Genomic DNA, 16,549 nt, shown 5'->3' on the forward strand with positions numbered 1-16,549 from the left:
TGACGTCTATGGAAAGAGCATTGGGTTGTAAACAGAGGAGGCTTTGTTAAGCACTGCAATAAATTGCAGAGACGGCAGCCCCATAAAAGCCTATTTCCTTCAGTGGCAAAACAGACATATTGGGATGTCAGCACTCCCAGCCGCTGATTTAGAAAGCATATATTAGCTGTTGTCACATTCACATACTGTATTTACCACTTTCTCTTTCAAGCTTGACACATCACCTGTTATCACTCCCACTGTCACATTCTTGAAAAAACACACCTCCACTGTTTTTGTTGTATTTTCTAAACCCCCTTTTTTGCCCCCTTTTTTTTTTTCTCTCCCCTCCCCCCCAAACCGTCACTTTTCCACGTCTCCCTCCCTGGACAATTTGTTTGTACTGTAGCTGTGAAATGAGGGTGGTAATTGAGGAGAGACCGGGAGCTGAATGAAACTCATGATGTGTGTCTTGGAGGCGAGTTACAGAGCTGTCTCCGTGGACTTTCAGTGAAACTCTGATGCAACACTGTGGGCTGTGCATGTAGCAACTTTATTTTTATTCATAATTTCATGGATTAATGTTATAATCTTGATGTTACTGTCACAAATTGGACAGGAGACACAGTTGCACTGACGCACAAATATCTCAAGAAAAGCAATACTGAAGGAAGTGGGGGTTTTTTTGTATGAGGAAATAAATTAAAGAAGTACAGAACCCTTTGGTTGCTGAGTCTCTCTTTATCTCTCTGTCTCTGTCAGGTGCAGTCGCCAGTACAGAGGTTAAGATGCGACTTCAGGAGTTTGTCCTGAACAAGAAGAAAGCCCTGGCTCAGCGAAACCTAAACCACCGTCTGCCCAGCGACCCACGCTTTTGGTATGGGTGAGTGTCACAGCCCACCACAACAGAACCACTTATGGCTTGGGATTTGACCTGTTGTGAATTAAGATATTAATAATAAATCTATTTTTTTCTGCAGAGGAATCATATTTACACAATTGTAAAATTAAGTTGATTTAATATTTGAGAAATAGAGAAGCACAATGAGGGTAGAGCATTTTTATAGCCTACTCATTGTCACCCATCGTGTCAGCTAACTACCTGGAGTTAGAAATGTGCATCCTCTTTATAGCAAGCATCATTGTCAATTTTTTTATTGCATTTTTTTTGCATGTTTCTGTGCCATCAGTAGCCATGGCCAGTGGCATTATGATTTCAGGTTGTCCATCAGGGAATTAATTCAGATTTGGCACAAATGTCCACCTTGTGTCATGGATGAATTTATTAGTATGTGATGGTCAAAAAACGCTATGACCTTGTGTCCATCTCATTCTCATGAAGACAACATCTCGAGAAGGCCTTTAGGGAGTTTCTTCAAATTCTGCATAAACATCCACTTGGACCTAAAAATGGAACTGATAAGTAATTGGTAGTCAAAAGTCATTGTGACCTAACAAAACATACTTTAGCCATAACTCGAGAATTCATACGACACTATTTAACACAAATGCCAAACAAGATGAAATGATGAATTGGTGACATTTCATATAAAAAAACGTCAAAGGTCAACTTCACTGTAACATCATTGTTGCTTATCACTTTGACATTTTCTGGCCATTACTCTACGCCATAACTCAAGAACAGAAGGGGAAACATTTGGTCAGATAGTGATTTGGTGACACTAATCCTGGGTGCCCAACTTGACCAGTTCATAGAGGCATACTGCAAGGTGGTTATTTTTTGTTTTCTTTAGAAAGCCTCAACAAAAAGTTTGTTCAAATTAAATACTTTTACACAAATTCTTAACGAAACGCTGGATTGGAAAACAAGGACTAGATTTTGTTCTTTCCACTTTTTCATTCTAAACTTTTAGAGATCTTTAAAGGGACATATTATGCCTTTTATTATTTTCAGTCATCCTTTAAGTGTAATGTTGCATCTTGGATGCTCAGGTTAAACATGGCTAAAGTTTCGAATTATGAGGTCAACGTGTGTAAAAGTTGCCCCTTTGAGGAAAAAAGGTTTCAGACTGTTCTGAACACTGTTTTCAACCTTTTTTTTAAAGTTTGTCTATAAACTGAGGTCAGATCATGACAAATTTTTTTATATGATGATCTGCTACAGACCTCTTTAGCCAGTATTAGATGCACTGCTATATGAAGCTAAGGCTAACATCATGGAAACATGTAATCTTGGTTACCGATGTTCATTTCTCCCTAATTTTGGATAATATTCCAGCTGGTTGTGATAAAAATAAAGCATATAAGCATGCTCTAGTAGAAACCCAAAAAAGAAGTATGACCCTGAAAAATGAGCATTATAGTTCCCCTCTAAATGTTTCTTTGTGATTGTGCATTTTCTGGTTTCAAAGAAGCATTCCACACAGATGAAACCTTGATGAAGTTATCAAATATCGGCGTGTATTGCTTTCTTGTGTTTTTATGAGCCTTTTAGATGCAGCCTTTTTAATCCAAGCTTAGAAAAATTGCCACATTGAGAAGATATCAAACATAGAAGCCGCAATAATGAGCGTCCCTCATCATCGTGGCTTTGCAAACACGGAAAACCTTGTGGTGTTATGAATCTCCGTTGTGTGTTTGTCCCTGCGCGTTGAAGAACGTACCAACATCAACATTAGCATCTTTGAGAGTCCTCGCCAGCTGCCTTGAAAACTACAGAAGAACCAATGAAGGAACGAGGCTTTGTTTCTGTCGATGTTTGTAGTCGGTGATTGACAGCTGGCTCTCTTTGAGGTGTGTTCGTGTGTGCGTGTGTTTGAAGTGGGCTGAGAGAAAAGACAATGGCACCTCTCCTGCGCTTTAAATATTTGAAGAGGCTTTAAGCAGTCAAACATCTCTGCCAAGGCAGGAGATGATAGAACCATCCAAAGAAGATGCCATCAGTGAGGAAAACGGTTTTCTATCACTGTCAACCACCATCACATTTCTCCTATTTCTTTGGTCTCCTACCTTTGTTCTACCTGTTTGCTTTCTCCTCACTTCTTCCACACATTTTCCCCCCACATTTCCCCTCGCAACCTGTATCTCTCACCTTCTCCACCCCTGTCTTTGTGCATTTTTCACTCACCTTTCAGAGAGAAACTCGACCTCCTTGCTGTCCTACGGTGAAAAAGACAAGCAGAGGATGCTTTCAGCTTTCCCATCTCCTTACCCTTTGTCTTTTTCTCAATTCCACCCACATTGTTGTCCACTCTGCTGCACCTTTTGAATTGTTGTCCTTGGGAAGGGAGATTGAAGCTGTCTTTGTCACTACACCTTTTGTGTGTGTGTCTATTGAATTTCAGATAAGGTGCAATACAGCGAGCTTGGCAAGCATTCATAAATACTGATGTATTTAATACATATTTTTCTCTTTTTTTATTGTAGAAAAACCCAGCACAGCTCTTTGGACCAGAGCTCTCCTCCCCAGACAGCATTGTCAGCGTACACTCACCCAATGCTGGGCACCTATGACTCAAAAGACGACTTCCCTCTCCGCAAAACAGGTACAGAATGGGGCCGAGGTTTTGCTGAGATATTGCTGCTTCCTGACTTCCTTCCTGTATTCCTCCACCTCTTTAAAACCAGCCGCCCATTGCATGTGTAGAGGGGAGCCCTAATCTTCCTTTTCCCTGCATTAGCAATTGAAATGGCTTATTGGGTTTCACATTGGGCACATTGACCAAGAGTCAGCCACTGGAGGATTAAAGGAAGCCCCTAAAATAGTATCAAAAAAGATATGACTAGTTAATTTATGAGGTCTTTTGAACCATTCTAATGTAAATGAGGGTGGATGGAGAGTTTAATCACAAAGTGGAAATCTTAAAACCAGTAAAGGAATAGCTGGACATTTCGGGAAATTTGCTTATTTGCCTTCTTGTTGAGATGTCAATATATTTTGTAAATATGTAGCACGAGTCCACAGCCTGTTAGCTTGGCATAAAGACTGGAAGCAGAAGAAAATATCCTGTCTATCACCTCTAAATATCACTTACAAAAGCCCCTTTTCAAGACACGACTATTTTGCTATTTTGCTGCCTCACTGCAGAATTATGGGACAGTTTTCTTGCCTTTAATCCAGCGCAGGAGGTAACAGCATCAAAATAGTGTCAGGTACAAAGGCAGGGCAGGACCATGGGTGGCACGGCTGTGATGTTTTGATGACATGTTATGTGTGTGACCCATTGCGGCAGATTTAAAAAGCAGCTAGTAGTAGTAAGCAGCTAAATCATAGAAGCGGCTGAAAGCGTTCACAAATTGGGAAAGTATGAGATTCGGGAGCTCCTTTCCCACCCAGCAGAGGATGAGATCAGGTGCCATATAACAAGAGTGCGTAAATGATTGTGGTTGTCATGTCATGCCATCTTTAGTGTTTGGAAAGCGCCGCTGAAGTGTATGTCATTTCTCACACTAGACGCATACACAGTTGTGTGCCCCCTTCACGCCACCTTGGATTTCACTATGCCAGCATGCTATCTAAAATCCCACACTGTTGGCATAGTTTGGTTCTGTGTAAAAGTGCAAGAATATATGAAAAACAGGACTCAATAGTGACCCTAAAGCATGATTTCTGATTTAAAAAAAACTGTATGTTATTTTTCTAATTTGTAGAAAAAACAAAGCGTTGAAACAACAATTTGACAGTTTTATTAAGGGTTTTATTCTGAACTATTTTTTTGCCCAGAACAGCTGTTGGGCAAGAGGCAGACTACAGGAAGTTAGCAGTTGCAGTCAAGAAAATTCCTTAATTATCTATCTAAATTTTTCAATGTATAAGGATTTACAGCAGATAAAAGTGGAAATTTTTGAAGATATGAGCCCAAACTTGTTTTCTTATTTCAATTCAGACTTTTACTTCATAACCAGTTGTACAATTTTTGATAAAGAGAGTTTTTCTTTCAAAAGCCAGTTGGCTAAGCCGGCTGTCTAAGATACTGACTAACTCATTCAGGCACACTCCCTCTCAGTCATCAGAGATAATACTGTTGAACAAAACCACCCTCGATGACTCTGAGAAGTGTCCTAGGGAGCACGTAAAAACCACCAGTTCCTGCCTTTTTGGATGCTTCAGACTGTTATTTCTCCATCCTTCTGTCCAAGTTGGCCAAGCTGTGATTGTTCACTTAGCGTCAGCAGCTGCTTTGGCAGTATTGCTGCCTGCTTTCACAGCTGGAGGCCAAGCTCTGTGTACTCTGCACTCCTGGCCACCTGCTGTGAGCTGGAGGCAGGAACGATTTACCCTGGCACACAGCCTCAGACGGCGAGTCTCAACTTTCAGGGGCACTCAGATGTAATTCAGGAATTTCTTGGGGTGCCAGTAGTGCTGAGAAACATTCACAACTTACAGTTTCACAGCTCAAACTGACACAAAGCGCATATCACTGTGAATGTGTAAAGAAAATGACATCTTTTCAGGATAAATGAAGTTTGAGATTTGTAGGCTGTGTGCTTTGTCTGTGTGTCAGTTGTGAGAAGAGGCAGAGCGGGAATACTGACATGTGCGCACATACGTCCCGGCTGTTGAGGAACTGTTGTGTCAACAGTGAGCAGGCATGCTGTAGATCAGATTAGACGGGCAGACAGAGACGGACTGTGTTCAAGAGGAAGTGAGTGACAGTGGTCACCACAGTTGTGCACCGCTCTGACGACAAGAGCTGTCACACATGACGTTTTTTGCCTGCAGTGACCCAATTTTGTAATGTATGCGTGTAAATTAGAAATGTATGTCAAGAAGTGAGGCCAGGCATACAGTATTTTCCAACAGGGGTCCATTGTTCGATTCTGAGGGGCTCTGTGATAATGGAGAAGACAGAGGGCCACTTTGAATGCTGCGGCAGGAAGTCTGTTAGGCCTTCATGACAGACAGAGACTTGTCATGCTGACCCCTTTGTTCCTCGCTTTTCACAAATCAACACACACACAAACCACAGTGTCCTCTGACCATTTAAACCCTGCAGGACATCCACATACAGTAATAAAACTTCCATTTTCTTTATTTAATCCCTCACATAGTTTTACATTTAAACACATTCAGCGCAGAGTACAGTGAGTTAGCTGGTGGATCTGTGTCTCACTCGAGAACATATGACATATTGGTCGCATTTTCATCTGACTTTTAGACCCATTAGCTTTGAATTTCACTCTATTTTGTTGTTATTTGTTGATGTATGTGATATGCTTGCTGTTCATGTGGTTAAGTTGTGAGAACACCAGTGCTTGGCGATGTGATTGCTGGTGTCTAAAAGCCACCGATACTAATACTTTAGCAAGCTATTAAACAGGTTATGTACTGCAAGAAATGCAAAGGCTAGCCTGCTGTCATTCCTAGGGCATTAAATTCAAGTCAGCACAAAGTTTTTCACCTATGTAATGTAGTTATGTTATAGGTATAGGTCACCTAATATACTTGTTAACTTACTTTGTCTCAACTTCATTTCATGTTACCTTAAAGTATGTAACAAACATACTTATTTTAAGCGAAACCATAATCTTTTTTCGAAACCTAACCAAGTTTTGTTGAAACCTGAAGTAGTTTTGATGACAAAACCTGTGTTTATTTTGAACACGGAAGTTTGTTTTGAAAGGACACAACCTCACGAAGATCCAAGAAGTATCAAAACATTGTCTTCATTACACTTGTATGGCATAGAGTAAATGTGCAGGTGCTACTTTTCAGAAAACGTCCATAATCAAGTTTGTGAATACCACAATAGTATCTTATGGACTCTTGCCATATGGACTTCTCTTGTAAATACGGTAAACACTCTTCCCCACTGTAAGGTAGCATAAAAACAACCAATAATAGGTGGCATTGATTTTAGCAATTTCATGTCACTTTGCACAGAAGGTCTCACTGATCAAAATGTGATCATCAAAATGTCAAATCAGCTCTTTTGTATCACTATGCTGATATTCACTTTGTCTACCCACAGGAGAGGTAATAGATTTTGACTTTAAATTTTAAGACAAATGTCAAAATAGCTAAGAATTCATGTGTTTAAGAACAGCATCCAAGAGATTTGCAAACATCTTTCCATCTGTTTTTCTGTCAACCTACAGTATGTTCCTCTATCTAATGTATCATCCACGTGGGATATTTCTGGGAAGCTCCACTGATGAGTTTCAGCAAACTACTCTATTGATTTCCGTCCTTCCTTGGAAGAGCAGCACGGCTTCCCCCAGCATGAAGCTTGGGACTCCCATCTGTCAAAACAGATGAGCAACTGATCAATATGTTTTGTATCAGAGAACCAGTTTCCTCCTCCACTGCATACTGAAATATTAAGCACCACTTATAGAGACGTTTAATCTGTTATTGATATGTCATCAGATGGGTAGAGGCAGGGAATTTGCAGTTTTAATGGCTATCCTGAAGTGTGAGAGTGGATCAGGGAGACCTTTAAAGTTATTTGTTTGTATTGAGCAGTACTGTGTAATATGAGATAACTTGTAGAGGCAAAGCATGCTAAGAGAAGGCACAATATGGCAATTAACTCTTATGAGATGAGACATTTGAGGCCAGGCCATGTGTTAGCAGGTGATCATGCCTCTGGGCTAGCAACAGCAGAGGCTTGAGGCATTATCTTTTGGCGTTGTCTGTCCCATTCTTGTAAATGCGATATCTCAAGAACATCATAAGGGAATTGCTTCAAATCTGACAAAAACATCCACTTTGAGTCAGTGTTGAACTAATTAGATTTTAGTGGTCATAGGTCAAAGGTGAAGGTAACTGTGACCTTGTCTGTCTCATTCTCATGAATGCGATACCTCAAGAACACATTGAGGGAATTTCTTCAAAACTCTCCAACTTGGAGTCAAGAATAAAGTAATTACACTTTGGTGGTCATAGGTGAAAGATCAAGGTCGCTGTGAACTTGCTTCAGTCTCATTTCCAAGAATGCTATATCTCAAGAACACCTTGAGGGAATATCTTCAAATTTGGCACAAACATCAGCTTTGAGTCAAGAAAGATGAAAGAAAGATCAAGGTCGCTGTGAATTTGCATCAGTTTTATTTCCGTGAACACTATATCTAAAGGACACCTTGAGGGAGTTTCTTCAAATTTGGCACAAACGTCCACTTGAAATCAAGAACAAACTAATTGGAATTCTGTGGAAGAAAGTTAACGTGACCTCATGAAACATGTCTTTGGCCACAACTCAAGAATTCATGCTATAATCATGAAAAAAATCAGTCAAATATTTCTTTAAGGAAAAAATGATGAAGTGGGTTCATATCCATATCATATCCAAAAGGTCAAAGATCAGCTTCACTATGACATAACATTCTGCAAAACCACTTTTCTGGCCGTTATTCATCGTCAAAACTCAGGAACAGGAGGTAGATCTTCTGTACTGCTACATCCACATTTTCACAGACATGGATGTAAACTGTTACTGCAACTTGACTGGTTTGTGGAGGCATACAGTTGGAAGCAGTACTTCTAGTTTTGAGCATTTTAAGTGAATATACAATGCTACCTTGGATTCAAGAATCTTGTGTGTAGCGGCCCAGACAATTTTCTACCTCAGCAGTAAGTGTCCCCACAGAAAAAGACATGCTGTTGCCTGACAAGAAAGAATGTAAAGTTACAAAAGTCAGAATGTGCCAGAAACTTTTTAAAAATGCTGTTGTTGCTGTTAAAAAAATGTTTTTTTTTTTTCTGGGCAGTCAACATTGAAAAGTATGACAGTAAAGAATGCTCTAATGAGGCAGCACATACACCTTTGCATAGAAAAAGCTAAAGGTTAAAAAATTAAGGGGAGAGGCAGTTATGCCAGGGGAAAGAGAGAAGTGGGGATCTGGAGAGAGGGAAGGAGAGGAGGGGATGGGTGGATGTGGAGGAGAGAGAGAGGGCTACAGTAAAACGCCAGCATCAGCAGTAAAACCAGTCTGGGCCCTCTGCAGCGAGTGTGTTTGCACGTGTGCACACTTGTGCGCTTTTGCCCAGTCGGCATTAACACCCTTCAAAGTCACTGCGTCCTGAGGTGAACACCCCATGGCGACCAGTGCCTAGCAAACACACACCCCTACTTCACCCTCCTCCTCTTTCTCCTTTACTGTCCTCGTAACCTTCCTCTCCACTTCTCCTTTTATCTGTCCATTTCTTAATGACTCAGGACACACAAACACAACCTTGACTGCCCCCCTCCTCCATTCCATCATCTCTGTATTGCCTTGTTTTTTCCTCCCTTGGATACCCACCAGATTGACCACAGTCACCTTTGCAGCCTGATGTCAAATGGTCTGCAAAGTGGAGGCTTATAATGTTTCCTGGCACACCTGGGTTATATATTTTTTTTTACTTTAACACATTTATGATTTAGCATGTGCGTAGAAAGTCATAATTAGGGCTGCAGTTGACCAAAGAGAATCTCTATCGACTGAAATTCTACCTACTCCTCAACCAATTGGTTGGTCGATCAGGAAAAAAAAGTGTTGTATGTCTACCAAAGCATTTTTTTCCTGTCACAGGGCTTGACATCAACACTTGCCCAGGGAGAGTTACCTCTGTGTTAAGTCAAGTGGAATAACACAAATGAAAAAATACATATTATCTGAAAATAAACTGCGCACTGCTATGCTTTTCCAGAGTTGCGTCCACAAATCTGTCTCACCACTAAGCATTGATCAGGACTGATGAGAATAATCTGAAATGCTCATCACTAAAGAAGTTATCTCTGGGGTTGACGACATCATATGCAATGTATCGTCACTAGCATTAAATATCTCTTTAACGTTGCATGCGAGAGGAACTTTAGGAGCTTTGTAATCCAGCCTTGAACTGCTGTGTCTTTTGTGCAAAACTAAATCCGACATTGATGTAATATTAGATTGCTTGTTACTTGTTGAAGGACAAAAACCACAAATACCAACCATCACAGAGAATAAATACAAGTGCTAAAAAATAACAGCTGCCATTTTACAGCTGGGAAAAGAAATGCTTTGGTGGACACAGCCTTATTAAACTAACACCAGTGATTGTCTGACCAATGCAAATTTGGTTGAATGAGAGCATATTGTCCAACCAGTTGACCAACTGACCAGAAGTTTACAGCACAAGACAAACTTGTGTCTGCTTTTGATTGTGGCAATTTTCCCTCTTTGAGATGCATAAATAGGATATCTGATGTCAGCTGAATTCTGAGCACCATGGCTCATTTACTCTTCTGATTATTAACGAAATGATATGGTTATTATATGATTTGGTAATCAAACAGACTTACAAATGAATGCTTAAGTGCACAATTACAAACTTCATCAGCAAATGCCAACAAATACATAATATGCCTGCATTCATTAAACTTAATTCAACACCAAATGCTTTTCATAACATAATCAGTACTTAATGGAGGAAATCTGAACTGTAAATTATTGTTGTTTTTTTATGCTGTATACTGTGTAATAATTATGGGAATAATTGTAGTAATATCAAAATGTCAGACTACTACAATTGCCTGTGGACTATGCTCCTTCTCTCATAGTCTTTCCTCCTCCTACTGTCTCCAGTTCAGCTAATGCACAGCATTTAATCCTGACCCGCTCCATCCCTCTTAACAAAGACTTTGGAAGAGTGCCCTCCACTTAGAAGAAGCTCTTTTTTTTAAATGATTGAGTTTCATAAGTTCAGCAGCACGTTCCCCTTAAAATTGAAAGTGCATTTGAAAAAGTACTTAGACATTATAAATTCACCCTAGGTCATCTTATCCGCACCGACCAGGAGGTGGATTGAGTGCTTGTACCTATTTGAAGTACATTAAAACTTTGTGTGGCTTCATCCCACCTCGATAATTGTTCAAGGCTACAGGAAGCAAAGGCCAAAGGGTTTTCAGTGACCCCGAGGGCTTTAACCTGTTTGATTTTCAAGGCCTGGTTCTGCCCCTGCACCGCAAAACAGGGTTTCCAAGACATTCATTTGTGGCGGCCCGCCACTGTTAAAACATCTGTCACCAGAAACTGATTTTCTATTTTTGGAGTTGGACCATTCTTAAGGAGCACTGTTGAAATATATGCACCGTGATTATTTATTTCACTACACTGTTGGAGCACACAGCGTTTTCAGGACACAGATGGAGCAGTACAACATCAGGTGAATTGAAGGTGAAACCTAACTGTTCACTGGGTCTAAATGTTTGCTTTCACTCACAGTAGCTGCTCCTCTCATCCATAGATCTGACCTGATCAGATCTGAGCAAATGGACAGATAAGTTATGGAACTGCAAGTTACAAAGATATTCACGGAGAGCTCTGCCCATGCTGAGATTATGGAAGCGCAAAAACCTCGAAATTGAGCGAGGGGACGTGAAACGATACAAAAGAACATACTCGTTTAAAAGAGAAAAAACGTTTGCTGTCAGAAGGTTAAAACCTTAATACATTAAATTAAAACATTATTATTTTAATTTTATTTTAATATATTTAATATAGTCATACTCCCAACTGTGTGTTCTTTGTTTTTTCACGAACCAAACCCAGTACCAACTGCAAATCACCTTTTTGGCGAGTCACCCATGGGTACCCGACGCAAAGCAGGACTCTGCTCTGAATAGGTCGTTCAACAATAAATCGCTACAGTACACAAAGAAGAATCAATTGCTTCAGCTTGGCTGTACCAAAAAGTCCCTGCGCCTGCTCTGAGACTAATGACCGTAGCATGGCCTGTTTGATACAAGGTTGTGGGACAAGCATTGGGTCAAACATTGGTCAACCGTCCAGCTTCAACTAATTGAACGGAAGGAAGCCGTTGGAGGAGGGAATAAAGCTTCCCGTGTCTGGAACAGTTGAGCAGAGAGACGCCAAAGAAAGATTGTTCAGAAAAGGTCAGGTCCTATCCCTGACCTGACAAGATTCCCAGAATACACTGAATGCTCGTCTCTTCTCTGTCCTGCCCTCACGTGGAACTCGCTAATACAGCTCTTATCAAAGCTAGACCAGGAGTTCCAAGAAATATAGGACCAGGCACATACACACTCACTCACACATATGCACACAAACACACATGACAACAGACAGTGGCAGTTTTTTGTAATTGAAAGTGTCTGGAAACAAGCAGTGTTGACTGGCAGAGCGTGGAGGCAGCATCATTAAGCGCGAGGTCAAGAAAGCTGCCAGTTGGCTGCCTCCCCTCTCGTTGCAGCGCTTCCCACTGTTGTATGATGATGGCTAACCTCAGCTCCCGAATCCGTCAGCCAACACATACAGTGTGGCCTATAGGGACGAGCTCATTAGCCCCACAACATGCCCCTCATCAAGCTCCCACTTGTGTGTCCCGGCAATCTACCACAAAGCCAGAGAGACACTTTAGAGACAATCTGTCATTTTCACATTAACGGGGCTAATTTGGGGTCTAACACATTAATATTTTTAGAATGGGTGGCACAGTTAGAAATGAGATATTTTACCCTGCCATTGCTTAGATCTACTACTTATCTGCCACACATTTGTTAAATGGTATGGAATAAGCTTGATGACAAAAACGATTGACAAAAAAATTACAAAAAGTATTTCATTTATATTAAAAAGTCTCAATTAATAATATAAAGTATTTCATTTATATTAAAAAGTCTCAATTACTTTTAAGTACTTTTTGTCTTTAAATTTCTTCATGTCCCTCATCCTCTCAGCCTCTGAGCCCAACCTGAAGCTTCGATCGCGGTTAAAGCAGAAGGTGACGGAGCGCCGCAGCAGCCCTCTGCTCCGAAGGAAGGACGGTCCCATCACTACTGCCAAGAAGCGTTCTCTAGATGTGGCTGGTGAGTGATTTTGTTGCTGGATTTTGTCTGCTGGTTCATGGTAAATATATGTAGAATCTGATGTCCCCACTACTTTGACCAAATAGTAAATGAGATTAAAAATATATGGAAGATCAATGATTGCCAAGCACCCTGATGGCTTACTTTTCCAAAAAAGTGAAGTCAGGTAGTGTCATTACTTATTTTTGTGAGGTTTCAGATGAATAAAAAACCCCATCTAATCCACACTTCATACAATGTATCCTCATAGAACAGTTCACATGATATCCTATGAATTAATGACAGTTACGTAATTAACGTAACCTTACAAAGGTTTGTTTAGGCACTTAAAGTTACTGTGGTTAGCTTTAGGAAAAGAAATATGGTGAGGAAGTACCTTAAAATGACAAAACTCACTCAGAGTTCACACAATTCTGACCGTGACCCATCGACCACCCCAACCTACCTTCTTGCAAAACCGCTGGGGACTGCTCTCTTATTTAGTCCCACCAGCACATTGGTCATGTGAACACAGCCTTCCAAAATACTTGAGATATGTTTAAATTTGCATAAGTTTTAGTAGGGAAGCGTAGCGTTTGTAAGAACAGCCTGCAGAAGGACTACAGCTACACAAGGACAAGGAATAACGGAGTCATATTTCATCTCAGAAAGCTCAGCATCTCAGGCCAGCATATTAGACAAATCTAATTTCTGTTTTATGTGTGTTGTAGAGTCTGCATGCAACAGTGCACCCGGCTCAGGCCCCAGCTCCCCCAACAACAGCTCCAGCAACATCCCCAATGAGAACGGGGTCACTATCTCCAGCAGCCCAGGAGAGGTAACCAACATATGACCATTAACATTTGCATATGCATGTCTGTTTTAATGAAAAACTCTTTTTGTGTAAAAAAGAAGCGAGGTAATGTCCTGTATGTAACACTGTGTCTGTTTTCTGTCTAAACGCTGTGACTGTTTACTGTAATATTGTGTGGTTGTGTGTGTTCAGGCCTCCCTGCTTCAGAGGTTGGCTGCAAGGGAAGGTTCAGTTAGCCAGCTCTCTCTCTACACCTCCCCTTCTCTGCCCAACATCACCCTGGGACTGCCAGCCACAGGCCCTGCTAGCTCTGTGAGTACAGCCAGCGCTCAGTATTATAATGATATAATACACCAAAGAATATTTAGCTTGCTAAACAGCCCTCATTGATTATTTTTGGCATGAAGTTGCCTTACATGTCTACATCTCTCTCCCCATCTCTCCCGTTCTGTCTCAATTTGACCCTTCTTTGTCTCCTTCCATCTGTCTCTTTCGTTCTCCTTCCTTGTGTTTCAATCTCTCTTTCTGTCTTTGCAGGTGGTGTCAGGACATCAAGATGGTGAGAGTCGTCTGGCATTGCCTGCATTACAGCAGGGCATTCCTCTGACCCCTCCGTTCCTGCCCGCTGCCCACCTGCCCTCCTACTTGGCATCTTCAGCTCTGGACAGGGAGGGGGCCGGAGGGGGCACGGCTGGTCACAACCCCCTTCTCCAACACATGGTACTGCTGGAGCAGAGCCACAATCCAATGGGTCAGTATTCACTGCAGTTCATTTTCTACAATTGCATTTTCTGCAATTTATTTTCTACTTACCTCTAAGCTATTAGTAACTCATGTATAATAATAATTATAATAATAATAATAACAATAACAATAATAACATCATCATTATTAGAATATTATTGTGCCGTATAGAGTTCTCTACATTTTTGCTTTGCTGTACATTTTTACTATGACAACTATGGGGACTTCACATTTCCTTAACCCCTTGAAACCTGAGCATATTGGCTTGATTTCTTTCAAAGACGCGGAAAGAAGACGATGAGCAGCTTATCAAGAAATAACCTAAAAATAGCAAAAAGTTCCTAAAAAAGTTACAAGAAAAAAAAATTAAAATTGAAAAAAAAAACAACAGGAAATGACCTGAAAAATGTGCATAAATAAAATAAGAATAGTATATAAATAATTACCAATGATAAATATTTTTTCAAAACCTAATTTTAAATACACAACTATAATAATTATATATTTTTGATTTTTTTAAAATTTTTTTTTTTTTATTTTCTCTTTCCCTTTTTTTTTTTTAAGCAAATTTTTTGACTAATTTTTTTAAATTCGCACATTTTTTTCTTTTTCTTTCTTTCATGTTTTCAAAAGAATTCCAACCAATTTACTCAGAGTTCAAAGGTATAAAGGCTTGAGAAAGGCATCTAAACAAAGCACAAGAAAACTGATGTTGATCCATGTTTCAGAGGGTTGATTTGACAAACATAATACATGTACATAAACCAATCTTGGTAATTTGACAGTTTATATCGAGAAAGTAAAATTAGCCTTCATTGGCTTACTGTTGTATATGACTAATAATCTTTTAAAATAAGTGACATGCGGAACAAGACTGATTTTTTTCTTCAAGTTTTTTAAGTAAGTTATTTAGTAGTTATTATTTCTAAGCTATTTGTTTCTGTTCTTAGATGTAACATCACCTGTACCTTGTCTACATATTTCCCTGTTTATCATGCCTCCGCACAGGTGACAGCCGTGACAGGCACGTGATATCTCAAGAACGCCTTGAGGGAATTTCTTCAAATTTGGCACAAACATCCACTTGGACTCAAGAATGTATTGATGAAATTTTGGTGGTCATAGGTCCTCATCGGTCTCATTTTTGTGAACACGATATCACAAGAATGCCTTGATTGAATTTTTTCAAATCTGGCACAAGCATCCACTTGGAGTCAAGGATGAACTCATGAAGTCAAGAATTTGTTGGTTTAAGGTCAAGGCCACTGTGACCTCACAAAACTTGTTTTTGGCCCTAACTTAAGAATCCATATGCTGATTATGACAAAAATTTCACACAAATGTTTTGTAGGATAAAATGGTAAAGTTACCACGAGGCAGTGATTTTAGTTTTATGACTGGGAGCTCATTTTTGTCATTTCTACAGTCCTCTTTGCAGTGATAACATTTCACTCAACAGCTTAAATTGCAGTGATTTCAGGGCATACAAACACAGATATACATAACAGTCTACATGACATCACAATCATGATGCATCAGACATTTTTTTTTATTTTATTTTTTTAATTAATTAATTTTTTTTACGAGGAGCAGTTATTGTTACTTGAAAGTAAAAGCTAAGATAAATGTATCCAAACTGTCCAGTATAATCCTCTGTTGAAAATGAGGTTTAAGTGATAAAAATGAAGCCATAAGCCATAACTCTGAATTGCATGTAAAATGTACAACTGATATTTTTGGTTAGAAGTTCCACTTGATTATGTGACAGTGCCCCTCTGTACCTGCTTGTAAAGTCTCCAGTCATCCCAGTTTGTATCTCAGCAGTTACACTGGCAAATGTATAAATGCACAAAAGCAATAGAAACAATGATTTAACGACAGGATTAAGCTTAATATAGAATGTCAACTGTTCTCTGACCATTCCGTTTTCCACAGTTGGTCTGGCCGGCCTCCCACTACCATCGCCCTCTGTCTCTAAACTTGCACGTGGCCACCGTCCCCTTGGAAGAACCCAGTCGGCCCCTCTGCCTCAGCAGCAGTGTGGACAGGCCCAGGCTCTGCAGCAGCTGGTCGTCCAGCAACAGCACCAGCAGTTCCTGGAGAAACACAAACAGCAGTTCCAACAGCAGCAGCAGCAGCACATCATCAACAAGGTAATGGATTCTTTTTTGTGTACTGATTTATTGTCAGAAGACTTATTCACATTCCAAACATTTTGGCCTTTGCTTCCTGTAGTCTTGAATGCTTATCGAGGTAGGATGAAGCTACACAAAGCACTCCG

General features: G+C 40.2%; 1 protein-coding gene across 2 annotated transcripts in view; it reads left to right on the forward strand.

Annotated features, from left to right (window-relative positions):
- Window positions 1-16,549, forward strand: part of hdac4 (histone deacetylase 4) — a 157,275-nt gene that overhangs the window by 91,406 nt on the left and 49,320 nt on the right. For both annotated transcript variants that reach the window (XM_042494096.1, XM_042494097.1), the window contains 7 exons: window positions 742-862; window positions 3,367-3,485; window positions 12,603-12,731; window positions 13,442-13,548; window positions 13,717-13,836; window positions 14,062-14,275; window positions 16,204-16,421. In XM_042494096.1, the coding sequence (XP_042350030.1) occupies window positions 742-862; window positions 3,367-3,485; window positions 12,603-12,731; window positions 13,442-13,548; window positions 13,717-13,836; window positions 14,062-14,275; window positions 16,204-16,421 (1,028 nt within the window). The remainder of the gene's footprint in view (window positions 1-741; window positions 863-3,366; window positions 3,486-12,602; window positions 12,732-13,441; window positions 13,549-13,716; window positions 13,837-14,061; window positions 14,276-16,203; window positions 16,422-16,549) is intronic.

The sequence above is a fragment of the Plectropomus leopardus genome, chromosome 10, assembly GCF_008729295.1.
Source record: "Plectropomus leopardus isolate mb chromosome 10, YSFRI_Pleo_2.0, whole genome shotgun sequence".
NCBI lineage: Eukaryota > Metazoa > Chordata > Actinopteri > Perciformes > Serranidae > Plectropomus > Plectropomus leopardus.